The 22,373-nt window shown below is 34.3% G+C and overlaps 3 protein-coding genes across 5 annotated transcripts; 2 read left to right on the forward strand and 1 right to left on the reverse strand.

Annotated features, from left to right (window-relative positions):
- Positions 1 to 72: 72 nt before the first annotated feature.
- LOC128188614 (sodium channel modifier 1-like) lies at positions 73 to 8,168 on the forward strand. The gene is made up of 6 exons (XM_052859784.1): positions 73 to 263; positions 361 to 431; positions 6,819 to 6,907; positions 7,013 to 7,113; positions 7,212 to 7,876; positions 8,021 to 8,168. The coding sequence occupies exons 1-6, from the start codon at positions 213 to 215 to the stop codon at positions 8,109 to 8,111; spliced, it is 1,068 nt and encodes a 355-aa protein (XP_052715744.1). The 5' UTR covers positions 73 to 212; the 3' UTR covers positions 8,112 to 8,168.
- Positions 8,169 to 9,068: 900 nt separating this feature from the next.
- LOC128160491 (uncharacterized) lies at positions 9,069 to 15,344 on the reverse strand. Of its 3 annotated transcripts, none has more exons than XM_052823833.1 (15): positions 15,189 to 15,344; positions 14,571 to 14,659; positions 14,162 to 14,430; positions 13,973 to 14,026; positions 13,780 to 13,857; positions 13,187 to 13,238; positions 12,827 to 12,944; positions 12,557 to 12,697; positions 12,062 to 12,110; positions 11,791 to 11,863; positions 11,578 to 11,629; positions 11,363 to 11,454; positions 10,526 to 11,211; positions 9,956 to 10,057; positions 9,069 to 9,667 (listed from the first exon to the last, which is right to left on the reverse strand). In XM_052823833.1, exons 1-15 carry the CDS (start codon positions 15,302 to 15,304, stop codon positions 9,365 to 9,367), a joined length of 2,274 nt encoding a protein of 757 aa, XP_052679793.1. In that variant the 5' UTR covers positions 15,305 to 15,344; the 3' UTR covers positions 9,069 to 9,364. The 3 variants fall into 3 exon arrangements, with proteins under 3 accessions (XP_052679793.1, XP_052679787.1, XP_052679798.1); XM_052823827.1 differs by having other exon boundaries at positions 12,827 to 12,947; XM_052823838.1 differs by lacking the exon at positions 15,189 to 15,344 and having other exon boundaries at positions 12,827 to 12,947; positions 14,162 to 14,423; positions 14,571 to 15,175.
- Positions 15,345 to 15,442: 98 nt separating this feature from the next.
- On the forward strand, positions 15,443 to 21,349 carry LOC128160515 (radial spoke head 14 homolog). The gene is made up of 9 exons (XM_052823847.1): positions 15,443 to 15,626; positions 15,878 to 15,983; positions 16,435 to 16,521; positions 16,638 to 16,849; positions 17,079 to 17,227; positions 17,465 to 17,581; positions 17,757 to 17,871; positions 18,213 to 18,275; positions 20,945 to 21,349. The coding sequence occupies exons 1-9, from the start codon at positions 15,534 to 15,536 to the stop codon at positions 21,026 to 21,028; spliced, it is 1,026 nt and encodes a 341-aa protein (XP_052679807.1). The 5' UTR covers positions 15,443 to 15,533; the 3' UTR covers positions 21,029 to 21,349.
- Positions 21,350 to 22,373: the final 1,024 nt, after the last annotated feature.

Here is a 22,373-nt window from a genome sequence, read left to right on the forward strand (position 1 = left end):
TCAATAAATAAGGATATAAATAAATGCTGTTTTAACAATATAAATAAATATATAATCTATCTCAATGTTTATAAAAAGAATACTATTTAGAAAAGTTTTAGTCAAAAATACTCACATTCTTAATTATCTTTAAAAGATTTATTTTAAATCGGGATAGGAATTAGAAATTCATGTCGAACTGTGAACTAGTGTTTGGAATAAAAAAATAAACAATGTCCTTTAAGAGGGATGGTGATGATGTTGACCAGCTTGGGGTCTTAAGAGTATGTATTGAATGTATTGTGTTAAATTTCAGTTTATCGAATGACTGGTTTTACTTTAAGTGTCTGAAAATCAAAGACGAATGATTGCACATTGTAGAGAAGGAGGGTTAAAGAATTATTTACAGAAGACATTCCAGAGGATGAGGCTTTGCTGACAAGCAATGGAAGGTAGGCAATATAGGCATTATCCTGTTATTAGCATCGCGATGCTGATAATTGTTGACGTTGTTGACGTTATTAACGTCAATTGTAGGCCCAATTGTAATACTTTTATAATACTTATCTTATAAGAGGGAAAGTATAAAGTTCACGTTATTATTTGTTGAATCTATTAAGATGTATATATTTGTGTGTTTCTCTGTGTTGTACATAACGGTATTTAAAGTGTTACAACAGTAACATTTTGTTTTGTAAAGATCTACTACGGAATAAAGGTAAAATATATTAAGATATATGTTAATCCATGTCATATTACGATGAAGAATCAGGCACCAAAGTTGTATTTTAAAAGTATTTCATTACGGAATAAAGGTCGGATATCGAGTCCATTTCAATCTATAATGCTTATATCATGAAGGAAAATGGCATTGGGGTTTTATAATTAAAATCAACTTTGTTACGGAATAAAGGTCAAATGCGAAGTTGTTTCTTGTATGTAATGTATACCATTTATTCCATTGAATAGTATGTCAAGAAATTTTATAATTTATATTGATAATGATGGGTTTGTGTGTAAATAATTTACATTCTTGCTCTTTATTCCGTAGAAGAATGCGTGAATTTTGGACGAGGTTTAAATGCACGGACTTTAAATGCATTGTCATTACACAGGGATGTCGATAACGGGAATATTACTAGACAGACGATTATTCTCGCTCTCTCTATATATACTCCTGTTATTGGCATCGCGATGCTAATAATTTCCAGACATTTCGGATGAACTGAACACTCTGTAATAGTGACATCCCCCCCAAAAAAAAACCAAGCCCCAGGTTTTTTTTCTGATGGACCCCCCAAAGAAACCCTCTTTCCCGGGAATACTTCCCTAGCGGAGTTTTTATAATGATTTCTGAACATCGTCTCTCTATATATACTCCTGTTATTGGCATCGCGATGCTAATAATTTCCAGGCATTTCAGAGTGAATATATAGACGGACGAATCATTCTTGCTCTCTCTATATATACTCCTGTTATTAGCATCGCGATGCTAATAATTTCCAGCCATTTCAGAGTGAATATATAGACGGACGAATCATTCTCGCTCTCTCTATATATACTCCTGTTATTGGCATCGCGATGCTTATAATTTCCAGCCATTTCAGAGTGAATATATAGACGGACGAATCATTCTCGCTCTCTCTATATATACTCCTGTTATTGGCATCGCGATGCTTATAATTTCCAGCCATTTCAGAGTGAATATATAGACGGACGAATCATTCTCGCTCTCTCTATATATACTCCTGTTATTAGCATTGCGATGCTAATAATTTCCAGCTTTATTTCGGATGAACTGAACACTGTAATAGTGACATCCCCCCCAAACAAACCAAGCCCCAGTTTTTTTTCTGATGGACCCCCCAAAGAAACCCTCTTTCCCGGGAATACTTCCCCTCGCGGAGTTTTTATAATGATTTCTTATTATCGTCTCTCTATATATACTCCTGTTATTGGCATCGAGATGCTAATAATTTCCAGCCATTTTGGATGAACTGAACACTGTTATAGTGACATCCCCCCAAAAAAAACCAAGCCCCAGTTTTTTTTCTCATGGACCCCCCAAAGAAACCCTCTTTCCCGGGAATACTTCCCCTCGCGGAGTTTTTATAATGATTTCTTAACATCGCCTCTCTATATATACTCCTGTTATTGGCATCGCGATGCTAATAATTTCCAGCCATTTCAGAGTGAATAGATATCATTCTCGATGTCTATATATACTCCTGTTATTAGCATCGCGATGCTAATAATTTCCAGTTTTATTTCGGATGAACTGAACACTGTAATAGTGACATCCCCCCCAAAAAAACCAAGCCCCAGTTTTTTTTCTGATGGACCCCCCAAAGAAACCCTCTTTCCCGGGAATACTTCCCCTCGCGGAGTTTTTATAATGATTTCTTATTATCGTCTCTCTATATATACTCCTGTTATTGGCATCGTGATGCTAATAATTTCCAGCCATTTCAGAGTGAATAGATATCATTCTCGCTCTCTATATATACTCCTGTTATTGGCATCGCGATGCTAATAATTTCCAGCCATTTTGGATGAACTGAACACTGTAATAGTGACATCCCCCCCAAAAAAACCAAGCCCCAGTTTTTTTCTGATGGACCCCCCAAAGAAACCCTCTTTCCCGGGAATACTTCCCTTCGCGGAGTTTTTATAATGATTTCTTAATATCGTCTCTCTATATATACTCCTGTTATTGGCATCGCGATGCTAATAATTTCCAGCCATTTAAGAGTGAATAATTATTCTCGCTCTCTATATATACTCCTGTTATTAGCATCGCGATGTCAATAATAGGAGTATATATAGAGAGACGAAACATTCTCGCCAAAGTATGAATATTTAGTGTATTTGCGATGAAGTACTGGAATGCACATAAGTGATATTATGTTTTGTAATAATCTACACAGATGCATCATCCTGATGTTTAAAAAAGGTATAAAGAGTATTCATTGATAATTTTAACGCTTCTGAAGTTACGTAAAATAACGTCAAAAATTATCAGCATCGCGATGCTAATAACAGGATAATGCCGCAATATAGATACTGACAGTCTGATATTATAAGCAAAATATTTTACAATTATGGACTTCATTATAGGTTGATATATGGTAATATGGATATTGACTGAATACACAGAAAGTGAAATCGACTGAGCTTGTTAGTCTGTTATCACTTCTTGGGTGTATTCGTTTGGTCAGTTGGAAAGTGCAAGAGTAATCCTAATTTGCTCGTTTGCAGTTTGGAAATCTCCGATAGATTTCCATTGTCTACTTTCCAATTTTAGGTAGACGCCGGAGATATCCTAGACAAGTTCTGCATGAAGCTAGCAAACCAATACTTGTGTCTGAGGTTGATATTATTAGTTACATGGTTTGTAGTTGACCTAATATGGTTTATACATGGTCAGTAAATTCCATATGGGGCGAGAGCGGAGCTCGAGCCCCCATATGAAATTTACTGACCATGTATAAACCATATTAGGTCAACTAAAAACCATATAACGATTATATCTTACCGACTGCCTTTATTTTAATGACAAGAGGCCCATGGGCCACATCGCTCACCTGAGGTACAATAGGTATGATAAAGTCAGCTTAATGGAGTCATAATACAAACAATCTGGACAATGTACAATAATACACGTAGATCCTGTATAAATAAAATCCATTTTCCCCCATGGAACTCGGATAGCCCTGATTGCTGCCAATATTTACAAGAGCAGACTTTGATCACCGCTCCTGCACATATATAGGAACTCAACGTTACGCAGGCAGGGATGACCGCACACCTACGCAACTCAACAGGTACCAACGTTTCCGCCAACAGCTCAACCTAACGCAAGCAGGGAGTGCCGCACATTTGTGCTAGAAAGGCCTGAACACCTGCAGGGATGACCTTACACTAGTGCTCCGCCTCAACCACCACCAATACAAGCAGGTATGACTGTACACTTGCATTAATGCGATATAGAGCAGGAATGACCGCACACTTTGTATCGAAGGTTAGAAAACACGGATGTTCACACACTCAATCTACCCATACCTGTTCAAGTTTAACCCAAAACAGTCGCTCATCATAATGCAATAGACACTGTCCCTATATATGTGCCGGCCTAAAATAATTCATAGTATCTAAAAATTGGAAATCAAAAATAACTAATCCGGCCTAACCCAAAACTTCTGATGCAGAACAACTTATATACATTGAATATTTATTATTGTATAAAAATAATCATCACAATAATTGGTTAACAGTGGATGCATTAATTAAAATAATCAAGAATCAATAAATCAAGGGCAACAACTCAATACAGTAATACAAAAAGATTCTAATGAAAAAATAGCTGCCTGCTTCAATTTTATAGTCATATCACATGTTGAGTATTGCAGTTCTCAAAAAAATCCATTACAATTGTTTATATATGGGATATTTAGCTACATCAAACTCTAGATCTGAACCTTCTTGTGAGGCCGAAGAATTGTCCTGGAGCCAAAGCTTTAACAATTATAAAGAATCTTGCTGATTAGTTTCTGAGAAGAAGATTTTTAAAGATTTACTCTATATATTCCTATGTAAAACTTTAACACCCCCCCCCATGTCACCCTACCCCCAGGGATCATGATTTTCACAACTTTGAATCTACACTACCTGAGGATGCTTCCACACAAGTTTCAGCTTTCCTGGCTGTTTAGTTTCTGAGATGAAGATTTTTAAAGAATTACTCTATATATTCCTATGTAAAACTTCGACCCCCCATTGTGGCCCCACCCTACCCCCGGGGGTCATGAATTTCACAACTTTGAATCTACACTACCAGAGGATGCTTCCACACAAGTTTCAGCTTTCCTGGCTGTTTAGTTTCTGAGAAGAAGATTTTTAAAGATTTACTCTATATATTCCTATGTAAAACTTCGACCACCCATTGTGGCCCCACCCTACCCCCCGGGGTCATGATTTTCACAACATAGAATTTACACTACCTGAGGATGCTTTCACACAAGTTTCAGCTTTCCTGGCTGTTTAGTTTCTGAGAAGAAGATTTTTAAAGATTTACTCTATATATTCCTATGTAAAACTTCGACCCCCCATTGTGGCCCCACCCTACCCCGGGGGTCATGAATTTCACAACTTTGAATCAACACTACCTGAGGATGCTTCCACACATATTTCAGCTTTCCTGGCTGATTAGTTTCTGAGATGAAGATTTTTAAAGAATTACTCTATATATTCCTATGTAAAACTTCGACCCCCCATTGTGGCCGCACCCTACCCCCGGGGGTCATGAATTTCACAACTTTGAATCTACACTACCTGAGGATGCTTCCACACAAGTTTCAGCTTTCCTGGCTGTTTAGTTTCTGAGAAGAAGATTTTTAAAGATTTACTCGATATATCCCTATGTAAAACTTCGAACCCCCATTGTGGCCCCACCCTACCCCCGGGGGTCATGAATTTCACAACTTTGAATCTACACTACCTGAGGATGCTTCCACACAAGTTTCAGCTTTCCTGGCTGTTTAGTTTCTGAGAAGAAGATTTTTAAAGATTTACTCGATATATCCCTATGTAAAACTTCGACCCCCCATTGTGGCCCCACCCTACCCCCGGGGGTCATGAATTTCACAACTTTGAATCTACACTACCTGAGGATGCTTCCACACAAGTTTCAGCTTGCCTGGCTTTCTGGTTCTTGAGAAGAAGATTTTTGAAAATTTCTCGAAATTTTTCATTAATTTCTAATTATCTCCCCTTTTAAATGGGTGTGGCCCTTAATTTTCACAACTTTGAATCCCCTTTGTCTAAGGATGATTTGTGCCAAGTTTGGTTGAAATTGGCGAAGTAGTTCTTGAGAAGATGTTGAAAATGTGAAAAGTTTACGGACAGACAGACAGACGGACGACAGACAAAATGTGATCAGAATAGCTCACTTGAGCTTTCAGCTCAGGTGAGCTAATAAAAAGTAAATAATTTAATTCTGGTTGTAACCCACTTTCTGATTGGCTAAAGAATTATTTTATATTGTATAAAGAATGTTGCCTACGTCATAGTAAGACTAACGTCAAAAATGTATTAATCCGCCTGACGTTTCGTTTGAATTTTGTACAATTTGATGTCATTTTAAAGGTCAAATGACTGTTTTTATCTACAATTAATAGCAAAAAATTAAATAGACTAAAGTTTACGCTTTTTTATAAACCGCTTCGCAGTTTATAAAGTGTAAACTGCCCCAAACCATTTTATATCGTATAAAACTAAAAAACATTGCATTCATTCCTTAAATAAAACAATGAACATCAAGCTCTTATAATAATATTACAAGTTTCAGTACGAAACATGACATCATAATGCTCTAAAATGACGTCATAATGCTTAAAGGGGTAATATTTTCTACAGACTATGTATGGAATATACAGTAAAACACGGTTATAGCGAACACGCTTAAAATGAATTGACGCTTACAGCGAAGTAAATTTCATTCCCCAATTTTTAATTAGTTTAACTAATTAAAAATTGAAAAAAATATGAAAAATCTCCATATTAAAAAAAACGGTTTTCATTTTTTGCTAATAAAATTTTATCAGTGGAGGGTATTTCAATAAGGATGGAGGCAATTCCAAACAAACAATTATTATGGCCTTATTGTCATATATAATATTACTGCTTACATCATCTTAATGTACATATTTGTCTACCACAGACAATAAATGTTATCAGCATTACAAGCCAGGAAATATGACAATATAAATACCATACTAAATAATGTTTTCTCAAATACAGACTGGCACTAGGTTTTATTTAACCCTACCCCTCTATTTTAGGTATGCATGCCTAGTGTGTGCCAACAGACCTGTGTTTGATACAGTCATTGTATTGTCACAACACAGACAAGGAAAGAAACATCAGGCTTGTATGATTTTTTTATTTCTTGATTTTACTAGAAAGTGTGTCACATTTAAAGACTTACAAATTCATGATGTAATCTAGAGCCTTACCAGATCTTATTTTCATCTAGACTTTGTGCAATTCCAAGAGAAGAAAGATGAGCTAGATATGCTGATAAAGCAAAGAAAACAAGACCAGTATTTGAAGGATGGAACTACTGATATAAAGCAGGTACAGAACTATTACACAGATCAGTTGGTGAGAAATGATTACCGGTACTAAATATTTTCACCATGAAAAAAATATGCACATTTTTATTGACATTTTAGGCCACAACATCACATAAAGGCCTGGGATGCGGACACAGGTATGACCCAAGGGTAAAGAAAAAGTTCCAGTCTCAGAAAACACGTGTAAGCCTGTCTGGTCCATCTGATGGTGAGACACCATGTCAGAGCGAGGCTCATACTGCTACTGATATTGCATCACTTCCTGGAAACTCCCGTGTCATAATACCATCACCAAAGGTTGCTGGAATTTTGAAAAAGGAATTCCCAATAAATGAGTCCAAAATTGAAAAATCTAAAGTTCTATCCTGTTCCTCTGGTGAATTCAATACCAATGAAAAATTCAGGCAACACATTATGGGCCAGAAGGGCCCTTTTCTTCATGATAAACAATTGAAAAATATTTTCTCAGGTCCAACATCAAATAGTTTTACTCCTATGCCATACAAGAGAAAAGCAGCATATGGGGATGATATTCAGTGTAAATCTAAACAAACAAAGGAGAGTTGTCATAATGCAATAGACAATAATTCTAAACCTGGTTGTGCCTCTAAAACCTATGAACAAAATCACCATGTGAATGAAATTGATCTTACCTCAGTGTTCAAGTCGAAAATAAAAAAGCCAACCACCCAAAAAAGCCAGGAGGACAAGAAAAGAATTCAAGAAAAACAAGAACTGGCTGACAAATACCTATACTACAGGGGGTAAGTACTAGTTTGTTGTTCAAGAAATAAGGCTGGAAGTTATGGTGAATAGATATTATAGACAATGCTTTCATTGTGAGAGAATTTGCACTGAACTGAATTTTCTATTTAAATATAACTAAATTCTTCTTTTTTCTTTGACAGTGGGGGATGGAAGAAAAACTGGAAGGGAGAGTGGATCAAGGATGAAGATGTGGAGTTTGACTCTGATGAAGAACCACCAGATCTTCCATAGACTCACATTTTGTATAGATGTTTTACTGGATCAAACCCAAAATAAAATGTTTTACAAAATTATAGCCTTTATTTTTAGTAGATCTGACATTGTATTTATAGGTCTATGGAGTTCATATATAATCAACATTTAAGGGCACTGGTAAAGCAGTTATTCAGAGAAACTAATGCAGCAGGCAAGTTGAGTAATGAGTAACCCACCTGAGTTGAGCTTTAAAGGAGACATAGAGAATGTGGCATATTAATCACTAACATAAAAAAGACATCCACTGGTGAACAAAATCTACAGAAATCAAAAATACTACTGGATACGATGCAAATATTTCAATGGCAACTTTGCTTTCTAGATATAGAAAGAGTTAAACTAATATGAACAGATTTTAAGGGAAGTAACTCTACCACATATTACAATGCACGTATATAAGGCTGACTGTGCCATCTATCTTTATTTGCATTTTCAGCAATTTAGACATTTTAATGCCATATGCAGTGATATAAATATAATTATACATATATTAATTTATAAACTAAATGAAATATATGGAATTTTGGAAATTGTATGGCAAATCTATATCATACAAAATGAAACAAGAACTGAAGTCAAAATATTTAAAGTAAAGGTTGGTTTATGGTTTAAAAGTCCCTAATAAGTATGCAGTATAAGTATAGGGAGCATAGCATTTTCACATGACTGTTGAATCTTTGGAAATAATAGCTTTTCCAAGGAAGATTAAGCAGCCATCCATGTAACTTAAAATTTTCCACCAGTATACATGCATTCCTTTGCTCTTGCATATTTTTTTCCTCATTATTTTGTGACTGTCCTGAAAAGCATATAAATAGACTTCAGATAAAACAACATATGCCTGTACTAACCACCAAAAAGTCAAAGACAAGGACTTTGATGAATGTTTTGAGATTTTTATTCACTAACAATCTTAATAACATTTTAAGTGCTGAGATGAACCATTTCATTGTGATGATAACTTCAAGCTAAAAAACAGACAACAAAAGAAATCAAAATTAAGGATATAGTTGATCTGTTTAAAACATTGTTGTCTACATGTATTCAGCTCTGAGAACATACATGCATATAACAAGAGCAAGTGTTTGTGGGAAAGTTTCAGATTTTGGTACCCGGTAGGTTTACAGTCACAACCATACGTGTATAGTCAAACACTTGGCCACTCAACAAAGTAATTCTGTTAGGGTGGACAAAACATGACAGAGAGCTCTTTATGTGACATTACATCCCTAAGGAATGAGGCTGTGCTTTTTAAAGAGTTCATCAGGAGGACTGGGCGTGTCCAGGCTGGGTTTCTTCAGACAGAAGTGGTACTCCTCCTGTGAGGCCCTCTGAGGGGACCTTCTCTTCTGACTAGTGCTCTCTCCACACTGCATACTAATGATGTCGGGGTCTACTGTCAGGTTGTCAATGATGTCTCGGTGTGGTAATCTGTTTGAATAGGACGCAGAGTAATTTTCCTGCCTTGAAGAACCAAGAGAATGAGGTGCTTCTGTGTTGTCTAGAATTTCTAGGATATCCAAGGATTTTATCTGAAAAGACCAACAACCTTAAGTTTATGTAAACATGTAAATGTGCAATGGATACTAGTAACAGCAGTGTTTTTAAATGTTGAACACAAATAGTACATCCCATATATGTTCGCTTTTATTTTACAGTCAGTTTTGAACTATAGGAAATTTTAACAATAAAATTGTGCTCATGATTTAATATTCTTGCGATTTAATACAAAAAAAAAGCGGAATCATAGAATTAAGTACTTTTGTAAAATAAGGAATTTACAGTATTTAAATCTGAAATGTGAAGGGAAAAAATCTTACTTTACTAGACATTCCACTTGTGTGGTTTCCATTGTAATAGTCTTGATCATGGAACTGAGGCATAAACCCAGAGAACTGTGCTGGTCCAGAGTAAGTTGGTATCTTAAAGAATATTTATTATTTTAAAATACAAACTGCACATGAAGAAGTATGTTTAAAAAGCAATATGAGCTGTATTTTTAGAATTTATTTTGCTGTAAAAACCTGCTGGTATGCTAAGTCTACACGTAACTTTAACTTTTATGATAAATAAGGTTGGAGAAAATCATTAATTTTTGTCAGAGGAAAAATATCTCTTCTAAGGAACATATAGCAAATCAATTTTTGTACAGGATGACAATAATTCAATTTCGCTCCAATTAAGGCTCCTTAACCACCCTTTTCACAAAAATTCCGTGAAAATTTTCCTAAAACCATGATATTTTTGTCATTTTAGTAGAAAGAAACATTTTCATTAAAAAAAAAATTCATCATGAAAATTGCAGCTCATATTGCTTTAACTGTTGAACAACAGCAATATAAGTTTCAGCACAAAGAAGCAAGCCTCAAACTATATGTCTCATCAATTACCATTTCAGTTTTGCAGTTTTTTGTGTCCCTCAGGATCTGACTGCCTTGGTATCCCGAGGACACTGAAGAACCCTGTGATGAAAACCTTGCCTCTGGCATCTCAGGGAATAAGTTTCCCCAGGAATTCTCCACCTTGTCTCTCCTCCTATTGTTCCCGTCCCTGTCTCTACAATTGTTTCCCTCCTCACTCCTCCAAAAATTCCCCTCCTTGCCTCTTTTCCAATCTTTACCTTCCTCTCTCCAACTGATCCTCTCCTCTCTCCTCCAATATCTCCCCTCGATATTTTCCTTATCCCCCCGCCAGCCTTGGTTTAGCAGCTTCTTTGCTTGTTCATCATGTTTCTTAAGGATGTCTAGACCATCAGCATTATACAGGTCCTCTAGTGAGATCTCCTCACGTGTTATGGTCGATTGCTCTGTGTGACGCTTAGCCTGAGCAATCACCTGGTCATGGCACTGCAGCAGAGTCTGTGCATCGCTTTGAATATCTGTCAGATCATGGAAACAGGGTTGAAACTGCCTCTTTCCCAGTTGAAAAGGACTACTGCTAAACACCATGGACTCATTGGTGCTAGGCTCCTTCTGTAATGTAGCTTTCTGATGGTTTACTTCCTCCCTAGGGTTGGAATTGCCAGCATTTGATAATGTTAAATGCTTTGGAACAGGCTTTTTTTCCGTACTTTTATCTGTAATATAAATTTGTAGTAGCTTTGGTGAGTTCTTTGCCATGCTCAAAAAAGTTCTTTGATATATAGCCTTAAAAATTAGTAGTCATTTTTATATCAAAAGCAAACAAAAAGAAAGAAAACTTTAAAATATCATATACATGTACTGTACCTTTTCTAGGGGTGGGATATCCGGTCAATAGAGATCTTTTCACAGATGAGCATGTCCTTAGTAAAGGAGTTGGGGTGTAGGACCTTGGTGCACTATTAACATAGTAAAAATCAGTGTTGTAGTTTTACTGAATAATAATTAGTTACACAGAGATATGAATGACAACTCACAAGTATAGTTGATCTCATTTCCAAAACAATGTGTAGTAAACTTACTTTATTCTCATTATTCTCCTCAACTCATCTGTAGTTTCTTGGACAAAATCTACTGTCAATTCATTAAAACAAGTAGCACAGTGATCGAGCTGTAATACACCTGACACTAATAGAATTGTTTGGAATGAAGAAAAGCTACTTCATGTTTTGAAATTTACATTTATTGTGAAATTGTGAAGAATCTTATTCAAAATCCTAAATCCAAAATAATACCTCTGTCAGGAAATATAATCTCTGGCTTTATTCGAGACAAAACTTTATCCACAGTTTCTTCCAATGAAGGCAGCTGTTAAACAAGATATTTTTCATTCAAGTATCATGTAAGCATCATTTTATATTTGTGATTCATAAGCCATTGTTGAGAAATATTTCAGGATAATAATCATTTTTTAGGAAGAAATCTTTATCTATTTCCTTTAACCAATAAAATTAAACAAAATTACAAAACATGAAATCGAAGTTGGAGAAATAAGAATTGGCTTACATGCTCTTCTTTCCCTCCTGAACTACAGCTGCTGACAAGGCTCCTAATGCTGAAGAAATACACTTAATGATTACACTTCTTTCTTATAAATGAACTTAACCCCAACCAAATTTCTCATTAGTTAAACGATTCGGAAAGTGTTTAATAAATCGCTGCTAATTTTTAGGACTGAAATTTAGAATTACATGTATCTGATCTTCATTACCTATATATATATACAGTCAAACCTTGTAATCTCAAACTCAAGAGGACTAGCTGACTCAAAAAAAATATCTTAAGATATCTAAGAGTTAGCAATTGGTATCTTTTGATTACTTCAAATTATCAATATGATTCACAATCATATCAGAGTTTGAGATATGGAAGTTCAAATGTATGTGTATAAAGATTTCTAAAAAATACCATCATCTAACTTATCAAATAGTCTATATTGTAAATATAAAGCATGAGTACAGCATCAAGTGCTGGTATCTATATGACAGAGATTGGTGGTACCTTTGTGGAGCAGACACCCTTTGTATAGAGGCCGGGGTGATGGAGTGTAAAGTACTAGGGGCACTCCTGTATCCTGTCTCTGGTCCACTCACATCTGCAGATCTCACTCTGACCACCTCATTTTCCTTTGACCTACCATTGCTAAAAAGAATTCGGTCATATAGTAAATAAAAATTTTGTTTGCTGTATATATCACTCTAAACTCTGTCAACATGAGTCCTTTGAATATAAGTCACGTGTATAGAAGTAATATCACTCTGCAGAAACCACCTTAACAGATGAGAGCTGAGTCTGTCTGCTTCATTGGATCGTGTGGCTGTTGGACTTTTATTTAGAAATTCTTGTAGATCTTCCTCTGCTGTTCTCTGCCTTCCATTCAATGTATAAGCTGCTGTAAAAACAACACAATTTATAAATCAATTTATCCGAACATTTCAAAAAATAATTTGGAAAATGCATGATCACCCATTTTGGAACATCGTGATTTCTGTTCTTTCTGCTTGTATTATTATTAAACAATACGATTAATGCATGCTTAGTAAATAACAATAGATTAATATTAAAATCATGATCTCCCTTATTTTGGAGATTTTAGTAACTTATGATATCTATAAACTTAAAAGTAAATACCTCTCAATATTGTTTCTGATTTTTTTCCTTGATTAAATAGTCCAAGTCGTTTCTTGAAAAGAAAGAAGGCAATCGATTACAACTGAATTTCAACCATACAAACTGTAAATTCCTAATTAAATGCAAGGAACTGATAATATATTTCAAGAAGCAGTAATATTACAAGAAGCACACTGTCACAGATAATAAAACCTTGGTTTTTTAGGACAGTTGTAAAGTATATGGATTTACAACAAAATTAAGTTTGACACTTGCATTTCTATATTCTTGCTACATGATAGAAACTACTGGAATTGTAAAAAAAAAAAAAAAAGGAAATCTACAGTATATACCCTTAGTGAAATTCCACACCTAAAAGCACTAGTTAGATTTATTAAATGAATAAGTAAGTTCATGGAATATTTAGAATACCAGTTCGTTAAAATTGGATATGCCAGCAATTATCAGGTTGAAAAGACATTTGCTTTATCATATAATATGCATGCAATCATGTTCTGTACTGCTGAACTAAATTTACATTTTATAGTTCAAAAAATGATCATCTTCACAACTTCCAAAAACAAATTCATGAAAATAAGATAAATGATACTGACTGTCATTCGATTACTAGCAATTCTGGAAATTGCATTTCTTGCATGCTGTTCTTTTTGTTGTTGTGCTGATCTAAGAGCCTGTATAAAGTTATATTCATTTCATTTATGTTTCAGTTTTAGAAAAATATAATGAAGAGATACAATATTATTATGTAAATGAACTCAATTATTTAAAAAATTGTCAAAAACTTACATATCTCAAATTTGAAGCTGAGTGGGCTTGTACTTGGCCAATTGTTTCCTCTGTCTGAAAAGATAATGCAAATTCACAAAGTGAGCAACTCAATAAGTCAGGGGTTTTCTTATAATAGCTCTGTATTTATTTGTTTATTTTTAATCACATGTTTCAGTAATGATGATCATGTTATTCAAAAGAAAGCACCTTATGAAGTTTTATCCTGGCTCCTTTGGTTTTGCTCATTTTACGTTTTCTGCTCCTTGTGTTTCGTTCAGCTGGACTCATGTTATCCTCCAAGTCTTTTCTATCAGCTGCAGAATACAATTCTCTTAAATGTTTCTGCCCAAATCCTGCACAGGCAGAATTTTTGTCAGGAGAAGCTGTATGTGTCTTTTTCCTGTCAGTTTCACTATGTGTTCCTGCAACAAGAAAGGCACCATTCCCTCCTGGAGATTTTGAGCGTGTCCTGAAAACTTAAACCATGCACATATTGTAAATATTAAATTTTAGAATTCAAGTAGGTCATCTTAAAATTTCAAAATTATTATTTTGCAATTGTCCAATACATGTACATATGCACCATAACTCAATCTGTTGTGTATAATGTAAATACCTTCTAAAACAGATTCTTTTATTTTCTGTTTTTCTTTTGCTGCAGTTTGTCTTATATATTCTTCAATGTTTCTGTGTTTTCCCATTAGACTGAAATGAAGCATTTTTTCATAACCATTAATGTTACAAACAATCAATGAAAATTAAAGCATATCAACAAATATCATTCCCCTTTCATGCTGGTTAACATATGAAAGTCCAATGATTCAAGAAATGACAAACTATAAGCTAGATTTAACCTTAGAATAGTTGGTGATGGAGAAGTTTATACATTTTATACCACTAGGCAGTACCAGTACAATACCAGTAGTTAGGCCTATACATTGAAGCCAATACCAGCAAATGAAACCTATCTGAAAGTGTTATGTTCATTTTTTTCAATATGCATAGTACCAATATAAGACTTATAAAGAAATGAACCAACTTTTCATATGAAAAGTGTATTAAATTTAACATCCTGTTGATATAACTAGATCCAGACGAGTTACAAATAAGGTATTTCGACAAAGGGGAATAACTTAGTAAGAAATGTTATTGTTAATGTTATGTAGAATTATAGATGCTGAATAAAAGTTCAAGGCAACATAAATAAATAATGCATACGACTGTCCTCACATACATTCTTGCCTTGGGCCGTGTTGTATCATCGTATACCCTTCTCGATGATTGTCGTGATTTTGACACTTGAAATCGCCGCCATTGAAGACTGCAACTGTTTCCGAAACTAATGACCATTTTTAGTGGTTCTGAATTTCAATCAATAGAACAAACGTAAAAACATACACTTATTATCAAATTTCAATCAAAAGAAACATAATTCTACTTTCTCCCTAGCAACTTCGAAAAAATACGAAACTGTAGGCATAGCTTTGTTTCATTAACATCGTCACTGGTAACCAGCGTAAATCTTGTCGAGAAGTTTGTGTTTGTTGTTAGTGTTGGATATATAGCTATTAAGAACAAAATGGCTCAAACAGTAATATCCGCGAATTACCCACCTCATATCGATCCAACAAGGACGCCTTTGGCCTATGGAGATCGGGCTCTTCCACGTTTGGTAAGATTTTCAACAAAGTCTCCTTATATGATGATAGAGGAAACGCGGGAGGCAACGTAGCGCACCTGCAAAGTTGTATTTTTCAGTTAATCTTTTCGTCTTAATAATATTATAGATGACATCAATAAAGCATACACTAATTAACATAATGCAATAAGCAAAATAGAGCATTGTGACAATTATATTTATACATAATTGCACTGTATTGATCAACTTTAATGATAATTAAACCATATTTTTATTAAAATTAGAACAGGGAATTGAAAGATTCAACACTATTAGTTCGTCAAAGAGCTGTTATGTCATTATGTGACCATCTGCATGATCCTGAACACATAGCAGAGGCATTAAGAGTGGGTAAGTGAGCATAGAATTATTATATACGTGTTATCAATTCGATATAAATGATTCAGTGTGAAAATGTGGCTATAAAGTCAAATCATTTTTTTTTAATGTCAATTCAAGTTATTTTCATAAACAATATAAAGTCTACTTTTTCCTAAAGAGAGAATGTAATGATTGCCAATGCATTTGCAATTCTCTTTGCTTATAGAGAAGTGGATACTGGACAGGTTGCGTTCATCCTCTGTGCCTGTCCAGTGTGTCCTCTTTAAAGAGTTTAATAAATAAGTAAAGTATATAGTGATCTGCATGAATATATGCATATCATGTTTTATGATAGTTAAATAGATTTCAAATTAACTTTCATAATGGAAACAAGTTCTATAAATTGTATTGCATGTGTTATGATTAAGGCATCACATAATTATATAAATGAAAATAAAGATACCTTGATTTTGATTTAAAGGAATAGCAGAGAGTCTGAAGTCTTTACTCACTGATGGAGATCTGACTGTTAGACAAAAAGCTACAGAGTGCTTGTTTGTCATTGGAGGTAATAAATATTATAAACATTATTGCAAGTTATACATTGTCTTTTAATATGTTTAATACGGAACTATGTTTTCTGTTCAGTAGTTTACATCTATTTCATATTTTTAATTCTAACAGGTCATGCAATTGGGAGAGATGCCTTTTTAGACAATGGCATCATTCCACCAGTGGCAAAATTGTTTGATGACAAAGAAGACATTGCTAGGAAGAATTCCCACCAAGCAATAGAAATGATTTCTGAAACACCCCCTGGAGCTGAGGGCATTGTGAATGCAAATTTAGTCCCTATTCTTGTTCAAAAATTATCAACAGAAAAAGATGAAATCAAGGTAGAACGCTCCTATTTACCATATAAGCACTTATTTACTTAGGAATATGAGCATCGTGTACAACATAGTAGAATGTCTGAATGACTAAGGAATCCATTGATAAACTAAGTACTCATTATTTGGATACACACAAAAGGCATCGGCTAACAATAAAAAAAACATGTTACATAAAAATGTCACCATTCTGAATAGATATTTATGATTGTGATATGATTTCTCTTTCATCTAGATACTGATCTTGGACACCCTTCACTATTGCATGAGAGTGAACACTCAGCAGGCATTGGCAGCTGGAGCTATGGAGACCTTTACTAAGCTCCTGGACCATGCCTCTGATGTGATCCGAGCGAAAGCTGCCAGGGACATTATGGATCTCAGGTATCCTGTTGACATATATGATCAACACAGACTAATTTTGTTAATGACAAATATAAACTATAAACAAGTTCTCATTTGTTGTAAAAGATAATTTTACAAAATATTTCATTTTCACATGTTCAAATGAACAGAAAAGTTTTGGAAAAAAAGTGGTATCAATATGCAATATACCCCGGTACTAGTACATATACCTGTGTGATAAGTCATCTTTATTAATGCATATATTTTCTACTTCAGTGTCCCATTAGATGGTAAGAACAAAGCTGTGGATGTGAAGTCTGTACCACCTTTGGTCCGACTTCTCAAGGACAAGGAGCCCGATGTGCGCGCCAATGCAGCAGGTGCCCTTATGATGTAAGTTTTCACAATTTGCATTATGTCATAAAATCTTGTTGGGTTTTTCTCTTGAGCTTGAATTGTAACAAATAGTCTCTACAATATCTAAATTTAAATTGCTATCATTTCTTTTCTTAGAAATTGACCATTAATATGATTTTTTTTTTTGCATTATTTCTAATTCTACCAACAGGATAACAATAACCACAAAAGGCAAATACACAGCAATAAATGAAGGCAAAGCCATTCAGCCTCTAGTAGACTTAGTGGATGATCCCGTCAGTGAAGTCAGACTTAATGCCATCAAGGTAAAACTTAATCAGTGTTCTTATGGCAGAGAAAATGCAAATAAAATGTAATTCATAAACTGGAAACCAATTTAATAAGACTGCAAGAAAAAACAGCAAGGTTTTGAAGATGGTGGCATTTATTTCTTGCTGTAATCCAGTCTCCATTAATACAGCATGTATTTGCTCAAGTGATAAAGCATTCCAGACCATTTCGTTATTACTGACAAATCATAATCATAAAATTGCTGCCAATATAAGTTTGAATGCAATATACACTTCAGCTTTAATTTGATGATTTTGGCTCATAAAAACAGTGTTATCCACCGCAAATTTTGAATTTTTAAGCATTAATATTTTAGGCTCTTACCTGTCTGTCTGAGGCACCTGAGGGAAGAACAGTGTTACTGAAGCATGTTGAAAAGGTAAATATACAATTCTTATTACCATTGCTACGATCAAATACATTACCCAGGTATATATACATGTAATCACCAGAAATTGATAATGCACAGTACACAAATAAAACAATAATTAGAGAAGTTGAGGTATATATATCTTTCATGAATAGGACAAAATGTCTCCAGACAATTTTCTGGATTACCTTTTATGATTTACCTTTTATTAATTATACAGTGGAGCCTCACTTATCCGGACACTTTTGTCCCCAGGCCAAATCGTCCGGATAGGTGAAGCGTCCGGATATCTGAATTGTGATAAGCTAGCGGTGATCGCAACTCTCGCTCTTTTGGCCGGTGGTGTTGACATATTTGAAGCTGCTCAACATTTGATGATTGAAAATGGATGAAAATCTGTATATATTCCCTTATTGATAATTGTCCAAGCTATTTTTTCATTGACATAACTTACCCAAGCTAATTTTACGTATCCATCTTTCTATAGAGTTAATTGCACCCAAGCGATATTTACAAGTAGCGTGAACACTCATCCACGCCATGTTTGGCATAAATTATTATTACACTGTTAATTGAACACACGCTATAAAATTAATGTCGATACCCTGAACATCCAAAGCGGTCTTAATAACTATCGTAAACAGAACTCAGATTGTCAAATATTTCATTTCAATTACGTTTTAAAATGAATAGGCGTACGAACGATCAAATCACACTACGATTAATAGAATTTTAATTCAATCAATAGATGACTTTTTAAAACACAAATTAAACAATTTTCATGACATTTTAATCAAACAAAAACAGTTCATAAGTTAAATGGCGACAATTAAACATGTCGCATCCATGGTTATCGTAATATCCTCGGGCGAGTACATAGCGTGACACAGGTGACCCCGATTACCGGACGAAGCCATTGTTTAAAACCAACAACCAGTGTCAGATGTTTTTACACCAATTTGCACTCGCGCATAAAAAACTTCGGTGTGTTCCCGTTTTGCACACATTTAATAATTGGGTATAGAACAATAGGTGTGATTTGTGTTTTGATAGCAATTATAGTCTGCTTTCGGTCAAAGATTTTACCTGGATATCTATCCGTCTTTTATCAGTGCCTTAACGATAAAACAAGAAGAATACTGATATTTTGTTGTGTTTTAGGTCTACTAACTAATAACTATCACCATTTTTTTTTGGATAAAATAAAGATAATGATATATTTAAAAAGTCTGATTAAAAATAATGATTAGATTAGATGAATTGACTTTTACATTTTTGTCCATTTACCTTAAATATAAAACCAAATAATTTAGGAAAAATTGCTGGTCCAATCAATGGATAATGGGAAAACTACATAAACAGTCATATGTGGTACTCCGTGTCTCTATTTACAATTGAGTTGCAAATTACGTAAAATGCATGTTTATAACTGATTGTTTGGTATCAACAGAAAGAATGTTATGAAAGAAAACAGATCTTTATCACAAAATATTTCAATGTTTCAAGTAGCGAACTTGACATCACCGCTTTAGTATATGGCGGGTCACTTTCTAGTTTTTCAAATCAGAGGTTAAATACATAAAAAATCTGACAAAAAAATTTAATATTGATGCGATATACCTCAAACTGAAAAAGGTTGAAAATGCATGAATTAGGTCTACATTTGATAGGTTTTGTGAAATAATCTTTACAGTTTTTGAAGCATGCATATAAAATTGCATATTTATCATCATACATTTTGTCCATTTTCTTCGATTATTTAAGAGATAACACAACATAAATGAAAAATATTTAGCAGCGTTTTCAGTAGACACATTTATTCCATTAATGTCAGCAAACGCAATAATCAAATATTAACATATGATATTTTCTCTTCAAACTTCTAGCATGTACATGTACTTCCTATAGGCAGTAAGTTAAACAAAGGCGCTACATATTCAACATTTTCGCAATAATCTTTCTTGTTTAAAAAAATCATGATATTGTTCATGACTAAATTGATGTTTGAAATCAAATTCATGAATATGGATGTCAATTATTATGTAAATGTGCTTTTATGCAAGTTATATTGTAACATGAAATACATGTTTTCAATTGCGAGTAGATATGTTTTTTATTTTATTGTCAATGCCCTCGCAGGAATTGTGATATAGACTATAGCAATTAAGCAATTATCTCACCTGGTCAAATTCCCGTTTCGCACACATTTTTTCGATACCTTATTTTCAAATGTGTGCAAAACGGGAACTGTGCCCCCGAACACTTAAATGTGACCGTCCGGTTAAATGAGGTAAAATTTAAAGGAAAACAATATTATGTGGTAAAATTTGACCGTCCGGATCCGGAACGCGGAATTCCGGATAAACGAGACAAATTATTGTGTAAAAAATCCGTTCCCAATAAAAATCGACCGGAAAGTGAAGCGTCCAGATATCTGGCGTCCGGATATCTGAGGCTCCACTGTATATTATACTGTACATTCATTAAGATAATTTTGTATTTGTATTTGCTTATATGGTAAATGTTTTATACTTTTGTATTTACTATAGGCATTAGGAGTACCATGTCCTTCTTTAGCACAAAAAGTAAAAAAAGAATTCACTTTTAGTTTAACTATACCAGTCTCCAAATGTACAATATTTATAGAAAATTATACAAATTTATGTGAATTTTTACAGATTCGAGCTCATGAAACGGATTCCATCCCAGCTGTTGTAAAAGCTGCTGCCATAGCAGTTAAAGTGATAACCTGGAAGCCTTGAACTCTGACTGTATGAACCAAGTGTGAATGTGTCTGAGGAAGTGGAGTAAATGTTCATCCAAAAACTGTGATATGTAAATAGACATCTCATCTTATGTGTGTAATCATGAATGAATACAGCTCTTAAATTTATCTATCAATCCTTAATGATGAAGTAAAGAAATGAAATATTGGAAACTGCTTTCAGAAAGAAATTGTGTATTTTTACCTATTGGTTCATTATTTTCATTTCTTTATACTGATTTTAATACCTTATTGTATAGTATGTGCATGTACCTCTGAACCATGTGATGTTTATAAATACACAATTATTTATATATGACTTGTTTCTTTTTGTCAGTTTTTCATTTAATTTCCTTTATTGTACAATAAATGTAAATACAGTATTGTATCATATAACACAATAGTGTATCATATCATTCAGTACTATATAATCGAAATTATGTTACATTTAACAAGAAACAGATCTATCAAGCAAGTTTGAGTGACGTAGGAGGTTTTTTTAAGGACAGCTTTTTTCCCCCCAACAGTCATACTACTTCAAAAATTTACACCTGCTCCAGCATCAGGATTATCATGATCAAGCTCTGTACCTGAAGCTATCTATATATTTACACATCCAGTAATATTAGTGTTTAATGCTGCCTAGGTATGAGGAGAATTTACTTCATTTTATCACTAGCTCGAAGAGCTTAACGCAATTTGAGTTGTTCCAAAATCAAACACTTAAGCATCTAGATAATTAAGATCAATCTCTATATCTCAAGCTACCACTATGATTCATTTATATAAATAAATCAACCAGACAAGTTTATAACAGTACTTTTATCTATATCATAAACATGTGACCTGTTCCAAAAAGACTAAACCTCCTCCAGCATCCAAAACTTATGGCTCAGATTCAGCATCCATGTCTGTGGACTGCATCAGAGTCACAAGATGCATTATCTATTCAAATTTGATTAAGATCAAACCAATAATAACTAAGATTTGTCCATCCAAGGGCACCTGCTCTTATAACTTAACCAGCTCAAAAACCTTAACCTCATCCAGCATCTTAAACCTATGGCTCAGATTCAGCATTCCATCCTTTGATGTACATATTAAGATGCCATAGGACACACCATCTGTGCAAGTTTGATGAAGACAGGACAAGTTATTTCTAAGATATAATCATCAGAGGGCACCTGCTCCAAAAACTTTAACCAGTTCCAAAAACCTTATTCTCATTCAACATTAGAAACCTATGGGTCAGATTCAGTATTCAAGCCTCTCAAGTGAATAAGTATCATAAAACGCACAATCCATGCAAGTTTGGTGAAGATAGGACAAGCATTTGTAAGCAA

Source organism: Crassostrea angulata, chromosome 1, assembly GCF_025612915.1.
Source record: "Crassostrea angulata isolate pt1a10 chromosome 1, ASM2561291v2, whole genome shotgun sequence".
Classification (NCBI taxonomy): Eukaryota; Metazoa; Mollusca; class Bivalvia; order Ostreida; family Ostreidae; genus Magallana; species Magallana angulata.